The sequence below is a fragment of the Gymnoscopelus microlampas genome, assembly GCF_963454915.1.
Source record: "Gymnoscopelus microlampas genome assembly, chromosome: 12".
NCBI classification, from domain to species: Eukaryota; Metazoa; Chordata; class Actinopteri; order Myctophiformes; family Myctophidae; genus Gymnoscopelus; species Gymnoscopelus microlampas.
This window is the reverse complement of record NC_139949.1, coordinates 9,056,736-9,070,438: the sequence shown is the minus strand read 5'-3', so window position 1 is coordinate 9,070,438 and position 13,703 is coordinate 9,056,736. Positions and strand designations below refer to the sequence as shown.

General features: G+C 43.1%; 2 protein-coding genes across 2 annotated transcripts; one reads left to right on the top strand and one right to left on the bottom strand.

The window, feature by feature from the left end:
- Positions 1–6,411: 6,411 nt before the first annotated feature.
- On the bottom strand, positions 6,412–7,596 carry LOC311057177 (polyubiquitin-B-like; the record flags this gene model as incomplete). Its single annotated transcript, XM_084074128.1, has 1 exon — positions 6,412–7,596. The coding sequence occupies one exon, from the start codon at positions 7,594–7,596 to the stop codon at positions 6,412–6,414; it is 1,185 nt and encodes a 394-aa protein (XP_083930254.1).
- A 4,397-nt stretch (positions 7,597–11,993) lies between these two features.
- Positions 11,994–13,127, top strand: LOC311057176 (replication factor C subunit 3-like; the record flags this gene model as incomplete). Its single annotated transcript, XM_084074127.1, has 1 exon — positions 11,994–13,127. The coding sequence occupies one exon, from the start codon at positions 11,994–11,996 to the stop codon at positions 13,125–13,127; it is 1,134 nt and encodes a 377-aa protein (XP_083930253.1).
- Positions 13,128–13,703: the final 576 nt, after the last annotated feature.

Here is a 13,703-nt window from a genome sequence, read left to right as displayed (position 1 = left end):
GGAACCAAATGGACCCTAACGATCCATTTGGTTCCATTTGTACACTCTCAGAGTTAAATTAACATTGATTTTACAATATAAATCAGGGTCCCAAAGATAGAAATGCCATTCAATGGGGGTTCATAGCCCTAATACATATCAAACTGGGGGTCCTTGAAATTAAAATGTTCGAAAATCACTGCTAGAGCCATAAAAATCTTCTCTTATGGGGGTCCCTGGCATATCTTTTCAAATGGGGGTCTCAGGCTAATAAGTGTCAATCTGGGGGTCCTTGACATGAAAAGGGTTGAAAACCACTGCATTAGACCACGGGCCCCCTTTTGACGTGGGTTTTGTGTTTTTGCATCCACGACCCTGGCATAGGACACCAGGCCACTCACAATCACGCTATTTAATCTGAGTATTTTTTTCCCCATATTTCTCCATAGCTTCCACCCTCCGCTCAAGCGTCGCAATCTTCTTGTCCTTCTCCACGTTCTGTTTTTTTAACTCCTCTGTCATCAGGTCCAACATGGCCTTTTGTTGTTTGGAGATTGTAGCCATTTCATCCGTAAGATAATCAAGTGACTTTTTTAAGTCCTCAATCTCAGTCTTTGGCGCCTTTAGTGTTGTCATACTCTCAGGCCTGGACTGTTCTGTGCCAGGGCACTGACGACAGCTCAGCAGACGCTGCACAATCTGGAGGGTGGATTCTTTCTTGACGTTGTAGTGAGAGAAGGGGCGGCCATCTTCCAGCTGTCTACCACCGTAGAGTATCCTCTGCATCTTAGGGGGAATGCCTTCTATGTCCTGGACCTTGGCCTTGACATTCTCAGTGGTGTCACTTGGCTCAACCCACAGGGTGATTGTCTTGCCAGTGGGGGTCTTGATGAAGATCTGCATGTTTTGAGTAGCTACCGTAGATACTATTTGGGTAGCAAATAGGTAAGAAAGAACAAGGTAATAAATCTCAATCGTCTTCCTCAGAGATGATGTCTTGCCGATGAGAACTAGAGACGGGACGGTCTCAATAATTCTCGTTAATCGCAAGTAGAGTCAACTAGTAAAGGCTGGAGAGATTGTTTCAGTTCTGTATTTCTTCAAATCCAAAAAAGAGCTTGTGGTACTCCAAGCTTGGTGATCCCAAGAAGTGTATGTCTGGGACTGTGCTTGCCCTTTTTATGCTGTGCCTATAGCGGGTTGCCTATGTCATCCCGCTGGTGTCACCATGAGTATAGAGTTCCCACTGCAGTTACGCCCCAAATATGGTATGCGTCATCTAAACTGTGTCAGTATGACATCAGACTCAAATGAATCACTCGGTTTGTCAAAGTACAGTGTTGACGTTGTGCTGTGATTTGCTAGGAGGCATGTCAATATCTCCAAAATATAGGAATATAAAATTCAGAGCAGGTCTACTTAACTGTATTAGCAATGACATACAGGCTATTCGTCATTTCCATATTTAGATATATTTATGATGTCAGTCATCTCCATATTTGAGTATATTTGGGCACGGAATATGACATCTACTAGGGGTTTAACGATACCAGATGGCAAGCCTCCATTTTTTTTTTTAAATGAAGCCAATAAGGAAGTGCTGAATTCCCTGCAGTTATCATTATTGGCCTGCCAGGTGTCGCTATTTCTCCGCCCTGCTGGCCGCAGAACATTTACCACACCATTTGAAAAAACATAATCTTTGTGAAAATATTTTTTAAATATTCTTTTTTTTTGCAAAAAAAATGTTAACTAGACCTACATTCTCATAATAATCTTATTGGGTGTTCTTTTCAGTTACAAGGGTCTCACTGTCTACCGGTTTTAGTAAACAGCAAATACTTGTTCAGGTCGAGATACCACTTTCACCCAATCAGGAGAGAAAACTCATACAGGATGAACAAGGGATATTGATAATGACACAAAAGCATGAGCAGACAAAATGGAATTGGAACACTAACATTGAGACTGATACATGTGTGTTCTCTCCCCTGATTGGATGGAACTGGTGACCCACCAGAGAAAAAGTATTTTCTGTTTACTCAAGTACAGGTGAGACCAGTTACAACTGGATTTAGGAGACTTGCGTTTTTTGAAAAAACGTGTGTTACTATGTCAGTGGTTCTCAAAGTTTTTCATGTCAAGGACCCCAAAATGTATGTATTTGGCCACGGACCCCCATCTCAAAATATTTTGTTCCAGGGACCCCCAAAAGCAAAGATTTGAGTTACAAATGTTCGTTAAAAAAATATATATCGTTGCTGTCCGGCAAGAACCAGCTAACTCCATTTTTCCGCTTTCCCATTTTTTCCATAAATCAGTGCTATTGAACACCCTTTACGTCTGTGTGTTGGTTAAAAAAAAATGTTGAACCAATGAAAAGTATTAAAAAGCGCTTCTGACAAAACCACCTCACTCCATTGGATCCTCAAACTTTCTGCTAAACCAGCTGACTCAAGGCTCCACCCCCTTTTGACCTCCAACCTCATTGTGAGCTTGGAGGTCCATTCAGCTGTTCTTATCAATGATGAACAAAACCTCCTAACTCCATTTTTTTATTTTCGTTTTTTTTCATTTCCTGAAAAATGAACATTTTGGAGTTAGCTGGTTCCTGCCGGACAGCAGAGATATATTCAAAGATTTGCACAAATTTTAACGATTTCTCAAAAAATAGCAGATCTACAAGCTCATAGCGTGCCACTCGGTGACACGCTTTGAGCTTGTATACCTGCTCATTTTGAATAGCCAAAGTGTAAAATAAGGCTTTTTAGCTCAAATCTAAAACTATTTTTATTTTTTGACGTGGTTTCGGTGTTTTCCCATCCACGACCCTGGCATAGGGCCGTGACTTGGTCACCAGGCCACTCACAATCACACTATTTAATCTGGAGTATTTTTCCATAGCTTCCACCCTCCGTTCAAGCGTCACAATCTTCTTGTCCTTCTCCATGTTCTGTTTTTTTAACTCCTCTGTCATCAGGTCCAACATGGCCTTTTGTTGTTTGGAGATTGTAGCCATTTCATCCGTAAGATAATCAAGTGACTTTTTTAAATCCTCAATCTCAGTCTTTTGCGCCTCTAGTGGCAGACGCAGCACATGCGCCTCTAGTGGCAGACGCAGCACCATGTGGAGGGTGGATCGATTCTGAATGTTGTAGTCAGAGAGGGTGCGGTCATCTTCCAGCTGTGCACCAGCGTAGATTAGCCTCTGCAGGCGAGGGGTAATGCCTTCTATGTCCTGGACCTTGAACTTAACATTCTCAATGGTGTCACTTGGCTCAACCCCCAGGGTGATTGTCTTGGGGGTCTTGACGAAGATCTGCATGTTTTCAGTAGCTACCGTAGATACTATTTGGGTAGCAAATAGGTAAGAAAGAACAAGGTAAGAAATCTCAATCGTCTTCCTCAGAGATGATGTCTTGCCGATGAGAACTAGAGACCGGATGGTCTCAATAATTCTCGTTAATCGCAAGTAGAGTCAACTAGTAAAGGCTGGAGAGATTGTTTCAGTTCTGTATTTCTTCAAGAGCTTGCGGTACTCCAAACTCGGTGATCCCAAGAAGTGCATGTTTGGGACTGTGCTTGCCCTTTTTATGCTGTGCCTAGCAGCCTAGCGGGTTGCCTATGTCATCCCGCTGGTGTCACCATGAGTATAGAGTTCCCACTGAAGTCACGCCCAAATATGGTATGCGTCGTCTAACCTGTGTCAGTATGACATCAGACTCAAATGAATCACTCGGTTTGTCACAGTATAGTGTTGACGTTTTCCTGTGATTTGCTAGGAGGCATGTCAATATCTCCAAAATATAGGAATATAAAATTCAGACAGGTCTACTTAACTGTATTAGCAATGGCATACAGGCTAGTTCTCATGATCTTTGCTCTTAACTAGCTTTCATTCGTCATTTCCATATTTGGATATATTTATGATGTCAGTCATCTCCATATTTGAGTATACAGTATTTGGGCACGGAATATGATATGTACTAGGGGTTTAACGATACCAGACGGCAAGCCTCCGTTTTTTTTTTTAAATGAAGCCAATAAGGAAGTGCTGAATTCCCTGCAGTTATCATTATTGGCCTGGCAGGTGTCGCTATTTCTCCGCCCTGCTGGCCGCAGAACAAATACCACACCATTTGAAAAAACATAATATTTGAAAACATTTTTGTGAAAATGTTTTAAAAATCATTTTTTTTTGCAAAAAAAAATGTTAACTAGACCTACATTCTCATAATAATCTTATTGGGTGTTCTTTTCAGTTACAAGGGTCTCACTGTCTACAGGTTTTAGTAAACAGCAAAATACTTGTTCAGGTCGAGATACCACTTTCATCCAATCAGGAGAGAAAACTCATACAGGATGAACAAGGGATATTGGAAATGACACAAAGGCATGAGCAGACAAAATGGAATTGGAACACTAACATTGAGACTGATACACGTGTGTTCTCTCCCCTGATTGGATGGAACTGGTGACCCACAGAGAAAAAGTATTTTCTGTTTACTCAAGTGCAGGTGAGACCCCTGTTACAACTGGATTTAGGAGACTTGCGTTTTTTGAAAAAACGTGTGTTACTTACTATGTCAGTGGTTCTCAAACTTTTTCATGTCAAGGACCCCAAAATGTATGTATTTGGCCACGGACCCCCATCTCAAAATAGTTTGTTCCAGGGACCCCCAGAAGCAAAGATTTTGAGTTACAAATATATATATTGAAAGATTTGCAAAATTTTTACGATTTCTCAAAAATAGCAGATCTACAAGCTCATAGCGTGGCACTCGGTGCCGCGCTATGAGCTTGTTAGAGTATCTGCTATTTTTAGCTCAAATCTAAAAATGACACAGATGCTTCTTTAGGTCTTAATGGGTTAAAACCTGGCCTAAAATCGTCGACCTACAAGCTCACAACACGTCACAATGTGACAATGTGACGGTTGTGAGCTTGTGGCTATTTTTGGCGAATAGATTTGGTGTACACAGGAAAAAAAAAGGAAGGAACCAAGTCAGGTCCAGTGTATGATGAAGGGCAATTCCACGATAAATTTAAATGTCTGCGATATGAATACTATGAGGGTTTCTTCTTGTTTTTATTTTTTCCCGCAATAAACGATAATAATGATTATCGTCCCACAGACGGCAAGCATCCGATTTTTTAAATGAAGCCCATCAGGAAGTGGCAAATTCCCTGCAGTTCTCATTAATGGCCTAGCAGGTGTCGCTATTTCCCCCCATGCTGGCAGAACAATTACCACTCCGTTGATTACGATTGGAATTTGACCGGACTTTGCACTTGATTTTATTAATTAACTTAGTAATCATTGTCATAAATGCTTTCAGTCGCTAGTTTAAAGTCGTCTTTCAATTACCATATGTTTTTGTAAATTCTGATCCCATTGATTTTAAAAATTGATGATAAAGTAGATTTCTGGCTCTACTGAGTGAAGGCCCGCCCTCTTTACCCTTCCAGCAAATAGCATTCGTTTCCAGTTGCTTTTCGGGACTGGAAGTTCTAAGTTAGTTTGAATTATTCTGTAGAAACCAATGGGTGATGGCACCGTTCCCATAGTCCATCTTTTTTTACAGTCTATGTGCCCACATAATAATATTGAGTTTTCTCAGGGTTGCTTTGTGCCTTGACAAATAGTATTGACATGCATATAATATGCATTACGTAGTATTACTTTTAATTTTAAGACGTAGTATATCATTATTTTTTGGAACTCTTTTATTAATAAATCTAATTAATGAATTAATTGTGTTTTTCCCCCATTTCACATCACTAGGTGTGCAATTTGTGAACATCGTCATGACTAAGAGGGAACTATTTTTATTTTTATTTTAGCGGGGGGGGGGGGGGGGGGGCAGAGCTAAACCCATAATTGTCATAGTTATGTCATAATTACGACATAAACGGCTGGCGTGAGACTGAACACATGAAGCCGCTCTGATCCCAAGTGGACCTCAATATCAACGTGATTCAGTCTTCCCCCTTCTTAACCACTTGAACCCTCTATTCTTAATTAAACGGATCTGAGCGACAACTGCACATGGCCGGCCGTTGTTTCCTTCTACACCAAATCTCTTCGCCAGAAATGGCTGATCTACAAGCTCACAACTTAGCACATTGCGACACGTTTGCTGGCAAGATTGAGCTCCTCGACTCCTCCACAAGATGGAGGGTAGATTATTTCTAGATGTTGCAGTCAGAGAGGGTGATGCCATCTTCCAGTTGTTTACAAGCATAGACCAGCCTCTGGGAATGCCCTCTCTTTACTGGACTTTGGCCTTGACATCTTGACATTCTTACTTGTGTCACTTTGCTCAACCTCCAGGGTGAGGGTCTTGTTATGGTTGCTCTGGTTCCTGACAAAGCTCTGCACGTTTTGAGCAATTCAAGTTACTACTGTGAACAGCTTAGCATCTCATTCTTTCAGGAAAACCGGGCCCTGAACCATGATCCCTTGCCCCTTGCAAGGGGCAAGGGCCTCCTATGCAGCGCAAGTTGGAGGGTGGCTTCTTCCCGGATGTTTTGGTCAGAAAGGGTGCGGCCATCTTCCAGCTGTTTACCAGCATGGATCAGCCTCTGCTTGTCAGGGGGAATGCCTTGCTTGTCCTGGATCTTGGCCTTTACATTCTCAGTGGTGTCACTCGGTTCAACCTCCAGAGGTATGGTCTTCCCATTTGGGGTCTTGACGGAGATCCACATGTTTGCACGATTTGATTCGTCACTGTGAAACGGGATACCAGGCCTGGACTGTTTTGTGCCAGGGCAAGACTGACAGCTCTTCAGTCGCAGCACAAGATGGAGGGTGGCTTCTTTCTGGATGTTTTGGTCATAGAGGGTGCAACCATCTACCAATTGTTTACCACCATATATCAGCCTCTGTTTGTCAGGGGGAATGCCCTGCTTGTCCTGGATCTTGGCCTTAACCTTCTCAGTGGTGTCACCTGGCTCAACCGTGAGACATATGGTCTTACCATCAAGGGTCTTGACGAAGATACACATCTTTGTGCGATTTGAGTCGTTACTGTGGACAGGGATGCCATGCCCGAACTGTGCGGTGCCGGGGCAAGATCGACAGCTCCGCAGACGCAGCAAAAGCTCGAGGGTGGATTCTCTCTGGATGTTGTAGTCAGAGAGGGTGCAGCCATCTTGCATTTGTTTACCAGCATAAATCAGCCTCTGCTCGTCAGGGGGAATACCTTGCTTGTCCTTGATCTTGGCCTTGACATTCTCAGTGGTGTCACTTGGTTCAACCTCCAGAACTATGGTCTTGCAATCAAGGTTTCTGACGAAGATCTGCATTTTTGTGCAATTCTGCACAATGTTGTCGCTACTATGGCCAGGGATACCAGGCCTGAACTGTGCTGTGCCAGGGCAAGATCGACAGCTCTTCAGGCGCAGCACAAGGTGGAGGGTGGATTCTTTCTGGATGTTGTAGTCAGAGAGGGTGCGGCCATCTTCCAGCTGTTTACCAGCGTAGAGTAGCCTCTGCTGATCAGGGGCAATGCCTACTATGTCCTGGACCTTGGCCTTGACATTCTCAGTGGTGTAACTTGGCTCAACCCCCAGGGTGATTGTCTTGCCATTGAGGGTCTTGACGAAGATCTGCATGTTTTGAGTAGCTACCGTAGATACTATTTGGGTAGCAAATAGGTAAGAACTAGGGACGGAATCTCAATCGTCTTCCTTGGAGATGATGTGGTTCTGTTTATTTCTTAGAACCCTTTAACAAGCAACTTTGCACACTGCAATGCATAAAGACTCTGCCTCTCTCTCTTTTATGTTGGCAGTGACGTCACTGTTAGTCTTTTTGGATCCCGCCTTATTTATCATACCTGTATCATAGCAATGCCCGCCATCACATCTAGTCTATCACAGCAAGAGTAGCCTACGCTCAAATCCATCACAAGTCTCAAAAGATGGTGACATGGATTATATTCTATTCTGTCTTTCAACAGGGCCACTTCATACAAGTGTACAGCTCCTTAACACAAATGTCTAATCAACCAATAGCATTGCAGCAAGCCAGTGCATTTAGGCATGTGTGCATGGTGAAGACGATCGATCTGCTGCAGTTCAAACCGAGCACAACAATCTGTGAAATCAAAAAGGTGATTTAAGTGACTTTGAACGTGGCCTGGTTGGCGATGCCAAATGGGCTGAGTATTACAGAAACTGCTGATCTGCTGGAACTTTAAAGCACAACCATACCTAGGGTTTACAGAGAATGGTCAGAAAGAGAGAAAATATCCAGCGAGAGGTAGTTCTGTCGGTAAAAATGCCTTGTTGATGCCAGAGGTCATAGGATAATGGCCAGTCTGGTTCAAGGTAAGAGAAAGGTAACAGTAACCAAATGCAGAATAAACTACTAATAATTATAATAATGATACTAATAATAACAATAATAACAATGATATAGCCCCCACTCCTTGGGGTGTTTTCTTTTGTTTTTGTTAACTGAAACAAAATAAAATAAAAAGAATAATAAACTAGAAAAGTCTCCGCCATACTGTTCCTGATTAATCCTGACTTAAGTGTTACTTGATTAATCCTGTCTTAAGTGTTACTCCGCCATTTATCAGCCATTTCGTGATTACTCCTGTCTTACCTCACTTTGAAAGAGGCCAAGACTCTTTCAAAGTGACACATTTATTTATAGGCCGCTATACGTCATGCGTCTCACTAGCCAATCAGAGCACACTCTTTCAACGTATTGTCACGTGTCACGTGAGGCTTGACCAATGTTAGCTTGGCCGAGGGGGGGGGGGGGGAAATGAAAACATAGTCTCCTGGCGGAGACAATAAATAAAATAAAAATATAAAAATAAAATCATCCTATATTAAAATTGGCTAATGGGAGGATGGGCCGGCGGACGGACCACGTTGTCACGTCCCAATGCGGCTACGTCCAAACATGGAGTGTGCTGGCTCACCTCAATGTGTCATCATGGCATCAGGCGAAAACAAATCAGTCAGCTCCATATACAGTATAGAGCTTGGTGACATAGATGTGAGGGCCGCGAGGTGGCCCGAACTCATCTAAACCTCTGGTAGAGAAAATGTCCATAGTTTTAGTTTTAATCCCAATATGCTTCTTTAATGAGACCTGGTACGCATCTATGTCACTTTAGATTTCTTTGGATATTAAAACATAGCAAGATCTGCTATTTTTGAAAAATCTTGAAAAAAAATGTTAGGATTTAGATTTTTTTAAAGAATTGCCTAATGGGTTAAAAATAGTGAAAATAGAAGCAGAAGCCTGCAGCTTGTAATTTTAGATCAGCAATTGTTGTTATTGTTCTAAGCTTTCTCAATCTCAACCTTGACTACCCGATATCACAATACAACTAAAACAAAACCTAACTAAAACTAATTTAGACTAAACTAAAAAAGTGAAATGCCTCTTCATAAAATAGTGTGCATCCGTGGTGTAAAGTAACCAAGTACATTTACTCTAGTACTGTACTGTACTTAAGTACACTTTTGAGGTATGTTTTACTTTACTGGAGTATTTCCAGTTTTCAGTACTTTTACTTCTAATCCACTACATCTCAGAGGTAAATATTGTACTTTTACTGCACTACTATTATTTGAAAACTTTAATAACTAGTTAACTTTGCTTGTAATAATGCTTGTTTTGTAATATAATATCTAACCACTTTAGCCTATTTTATACATAGGCTATTTGAAAATAGCAGATCTACAATATCACATCTTGCTCGTAGATCTGCTATTCTCAAACATTTTAGTACTTTTACTTTTAGTACTGAAGTATATTTTGATGCCAGTACTTTTGTACTTTTACTCAAGTAAATTTGGAATTACAGACGTAACAGAGTATTTCTACATTGCAGTATTGATACTTTTACTTAAGTACAAAATGTGAGTACTATGTTTTCCACCACTGGTGTGTGAGTGTGAGTGTGAGTGTGTGTGTGTGTGTGTGTGTGTGTGTGTGTGTGTGTGTGTGTGCGTGCGTGCGTGCGTGCGTGCGTGCGTGCGTGCGTGCGTGCGTGCGTGCGTGCGTGCGTGCGTGTACGTACATCCCTACATCCGTGCAATAAGTCCCCCTCTTGCTGTTTGAAATGAGTGGCGTTGTGAGCTTGTAGATCTGCTATTTTCAAATGGCCAAAGTATAGGTCTGAAGTGTAACTAGTCATTTAAGATTTCAAATAATTATAGTGCAGTAAAAACTAAAATATTTGCCTCTGAGAGGTAGTGGATTAGTTAAAGTTAAAGTATTGGATATTGGAAATACTCAAGTAAAGTCAAGATTTCAAAATGTTACTTGAGTACATGTACTTAAGTAATATTTACTTTCCACCACTGCATTCTATTGACTGATCTTTCATTTCTACACAGTAGACAGACAGACAGACAGACAGACATTCTAATAATGAATCCTTTAAGTACCCCTCACAAGTTCCAAAAGAAAATTGCAATGCATTGCATGAAAAATCAAGACAAATCTAAATCCTCGGCTCTCTTTGTTGTTTTGTTTCCTTATTCCCCACCAGAATATCCTCATATTTCCATGATGCTTCCCTCATTTAGGACATGACGTTTATCGAGTTCAATATGAAATGATTTAAGGATTAGATTTTCCCAGCCTACTGTAGACTGGAAAGAGTTTGTTCGACCAAACACACCAAGCACACAAAATGGAACCCCAACCACATCACGTTCTTTATAATTCCCCTCCTGTTATCAACTTTCTGGAACTTTTACAGCAGTGGTTCTCAAACTTTGTCAATGACCCCCAAATTAATACGCATTTGGCCGTTGACCCCCATCTGAAAATAATGTGTGCCAAGGACCCAGACAAGATTTGCGTTGTTAAAATGTTTAAAAAAAAATATATATATGTATATATATACTTTTTAGTGGATCCTGCTCTATACCTGACTTTGTCCGTGTCCGTCAACGTTCTGATTGGTCAGGTCCGTCAACGTTCTGATTGGTCAGGTCCATCAACGTTCTGATTGGTCAGGTCCGTCAACGTTCTGATTGGTCAGGTGCGTCAACAAAGTGATTGGTCAAGCTTCACATGACACGTGGCTATAAACACATTATAAACACATATCGATGACAACATGTATCAAAGGCGCCGCTACCTTCACACAGGGTGTGATTTTTTTTTTTAAATAGTCGATCTACAAGCTCACAACGTTTGTTTCAAATAGCCAATGTAATAGGGTTAAAGTGGTTAAACAGTTTTTGATGATATATTTTGCCATCTCCTGGGGACGCCCCCCAGATACCCGCGTAGCGGGGATTTGATGCAATCTGAGATGCACTGACAAAGGCTATGAAAGTCCTCACCGTGGACCCTTCCGGACAGTCTGTCATCCTATCCTGAACTCATCTCCAAACTCCTCTTCCATCTCCACAGACCATTCCTGGACCTCCCTAGTGGTATCTGGTTATTATCTCTTAACCACTGGGTGGGAACGAGCTTGATCACAGGTTCTGATCTGAAGAGCCAAGCTTGGTAAGCTTGGAGGTTGAGCGATTTGCATCATTGAAATTAGCATAAAGTAAGTCAAGAGTGTTATTACTGTACCTCTAGTTTTTAAATGATATTTTGTTGGTTCGACAATACATTTTACAATTACATGGTTGTAATGATGACGGGGTGATGTCATTGCATTATGATGTCACAATGTAGAATGAACAGTGATGACTGCAACATCTGTAATTCTTCACTATATCTGATGGAAGGCGAGCCCACCCGGGCAGACCGTGTATTCAGTAGAAGAAACTGTACTTAAATCATTTTCCACAATCAGTTGATAGCGCAGCAAGAATCTATGCTAGAATGCTAGAGTTCGTCTGGCATAAATGTCAGAGCTTAAATCGACATGTAAATATGAAATAAATGCATATACAAGCAAAACCTCCGGAACCAATAGCCACAAGAAATAGAAACACTACACGACAGGAAGGAAGGAAACCCCTGTCAACTTAACAGGGGTTATTCATATCAATAAAGAGTAAGTCCCATCGCAATGAGTTTGTGGGTTGATAAATACAGACCGACCTCTCTGGGGGAACTAGATTATCACAAAGAACAAGCAGTTCGGCTCAAGAATCTGGTCCAATGTGGAGATTTCCCACACCTGCTGATCCACGGCCCACCCGGGGCCGGCAAGAAGACGCGCATCATGTGTCTGCTGAGGGAGCTGTACGGAGCCGGGGTGGAGAAGCTCCGCATCGAACACCAGACCATCGTGGCTCCATCGAAGAAAAAAATTGAGATCAATACTATAGCCAGCAACTACCACCTAGAGGTCAACGCCAGTGACGCGGGGAACCGGGACCGCGTGGTGATTCAGGAGCTCATTAAGACGGTAGCTCGGTCTCAACAGATCCAGTCGAGCACACAGCGGGAGTTCAAAGTGGTGTTACTGTCGGAGGTGGACCGTCTGACCAAAGACGCCCAGCACGCCCTGCGTCGCACCATGGAGAAATACGCGTCCACCTGCCGCCTCATCCTCTGCTGCAACTCCACCTCCAAGGTTATCGGCCCCGTCAGGAGCCGCTGTCTGAGCGTCCGGGTTCCCCTGCCCAGCGCCGAGGAGGTGCGCGGTGTTCTGAGCACCGTCTGCGAGAAGGAGGGGCTCCTCCTGCCTCCCGAACTGGCCAAGCGCATCTGTGACAAGTCTGGCCGGAACCTCCGCAAAGCCCTGCTCGCGTGCGAAGCCTGCAGGCTGCGGCAGTGCCCGCTCTCGGCTGACCAGGAGGTTCCGGAGACGGACTGGGAGGTGTACCTCGGGGAAACGGCCCACGCCATCGTCGGCCAGCAGAGCCCTCAGAGGTTACTCGAGGTCCGGGGAAGGCTCTACGAGCTCCTGACTCACTGCATCCCTCCCGATGTCATCATGAAGGGTCTGCTCGCGGAGCTGTTGAGTAACTGCGGCGGTGGGCTGAAGACGGAGGTGGCGCACATGGCGGCCTACTACGAACACAGGCTGCAGCTCGGCAACAAAGCCATCTACCACCTGGAGGCCTTCGTCGCCAAGTTCATGGCCATCTACAAGAGGTTCATGGATGACGTCATGGACGCCATGATGTTCACATGGGACTTTGGAACAGACGCATCGTTTCCCTGGTTGAACGCAGTGCTGGGCAATAACACTTAAGGGAGCACTTTGCCCATTTTCAAAGCTATGGCTGTGCCTGGGAAGCCAAAGGTCCAAGGGTTGGATTCCAGGCCTCAGCAATGTGTCGAAGTGTCACCGAGCAAGGCACTTAACCCCTAACTGCTCCCTGGGCGCTACAACCAACGGCTGCTCACTGCTCCTAGGATGGGTAAAATGCCATGACAAATTCATGTATGTGCAAATATACAGTGACAAAAAACACCCTAATGTATAATTATTAATAGTATTTTTATTATTATTATTATTACTCTCCGCAGGAGAGTATTGTTTTCACTTTCTAAATATGACACACCGATTGGTCAAGCCTCACGTGACACGTGACAATACGGTGAAATACTGTATAAATACATGGCGTCACTTTGACGGTGTCTTGCCACCGTCAAAGTGAGGTAAGACAGGAACCATCACGAAATGGCTGCATGGCTGATACATAATTGGCAGATAGGACAGATAGGACACTTATATAGACAGGAGGGATATGACACTTACACAGACGGATAGGACACTTACAGTACACAGACAGGACGGATAGGACACTTATACAGACAGGACGGA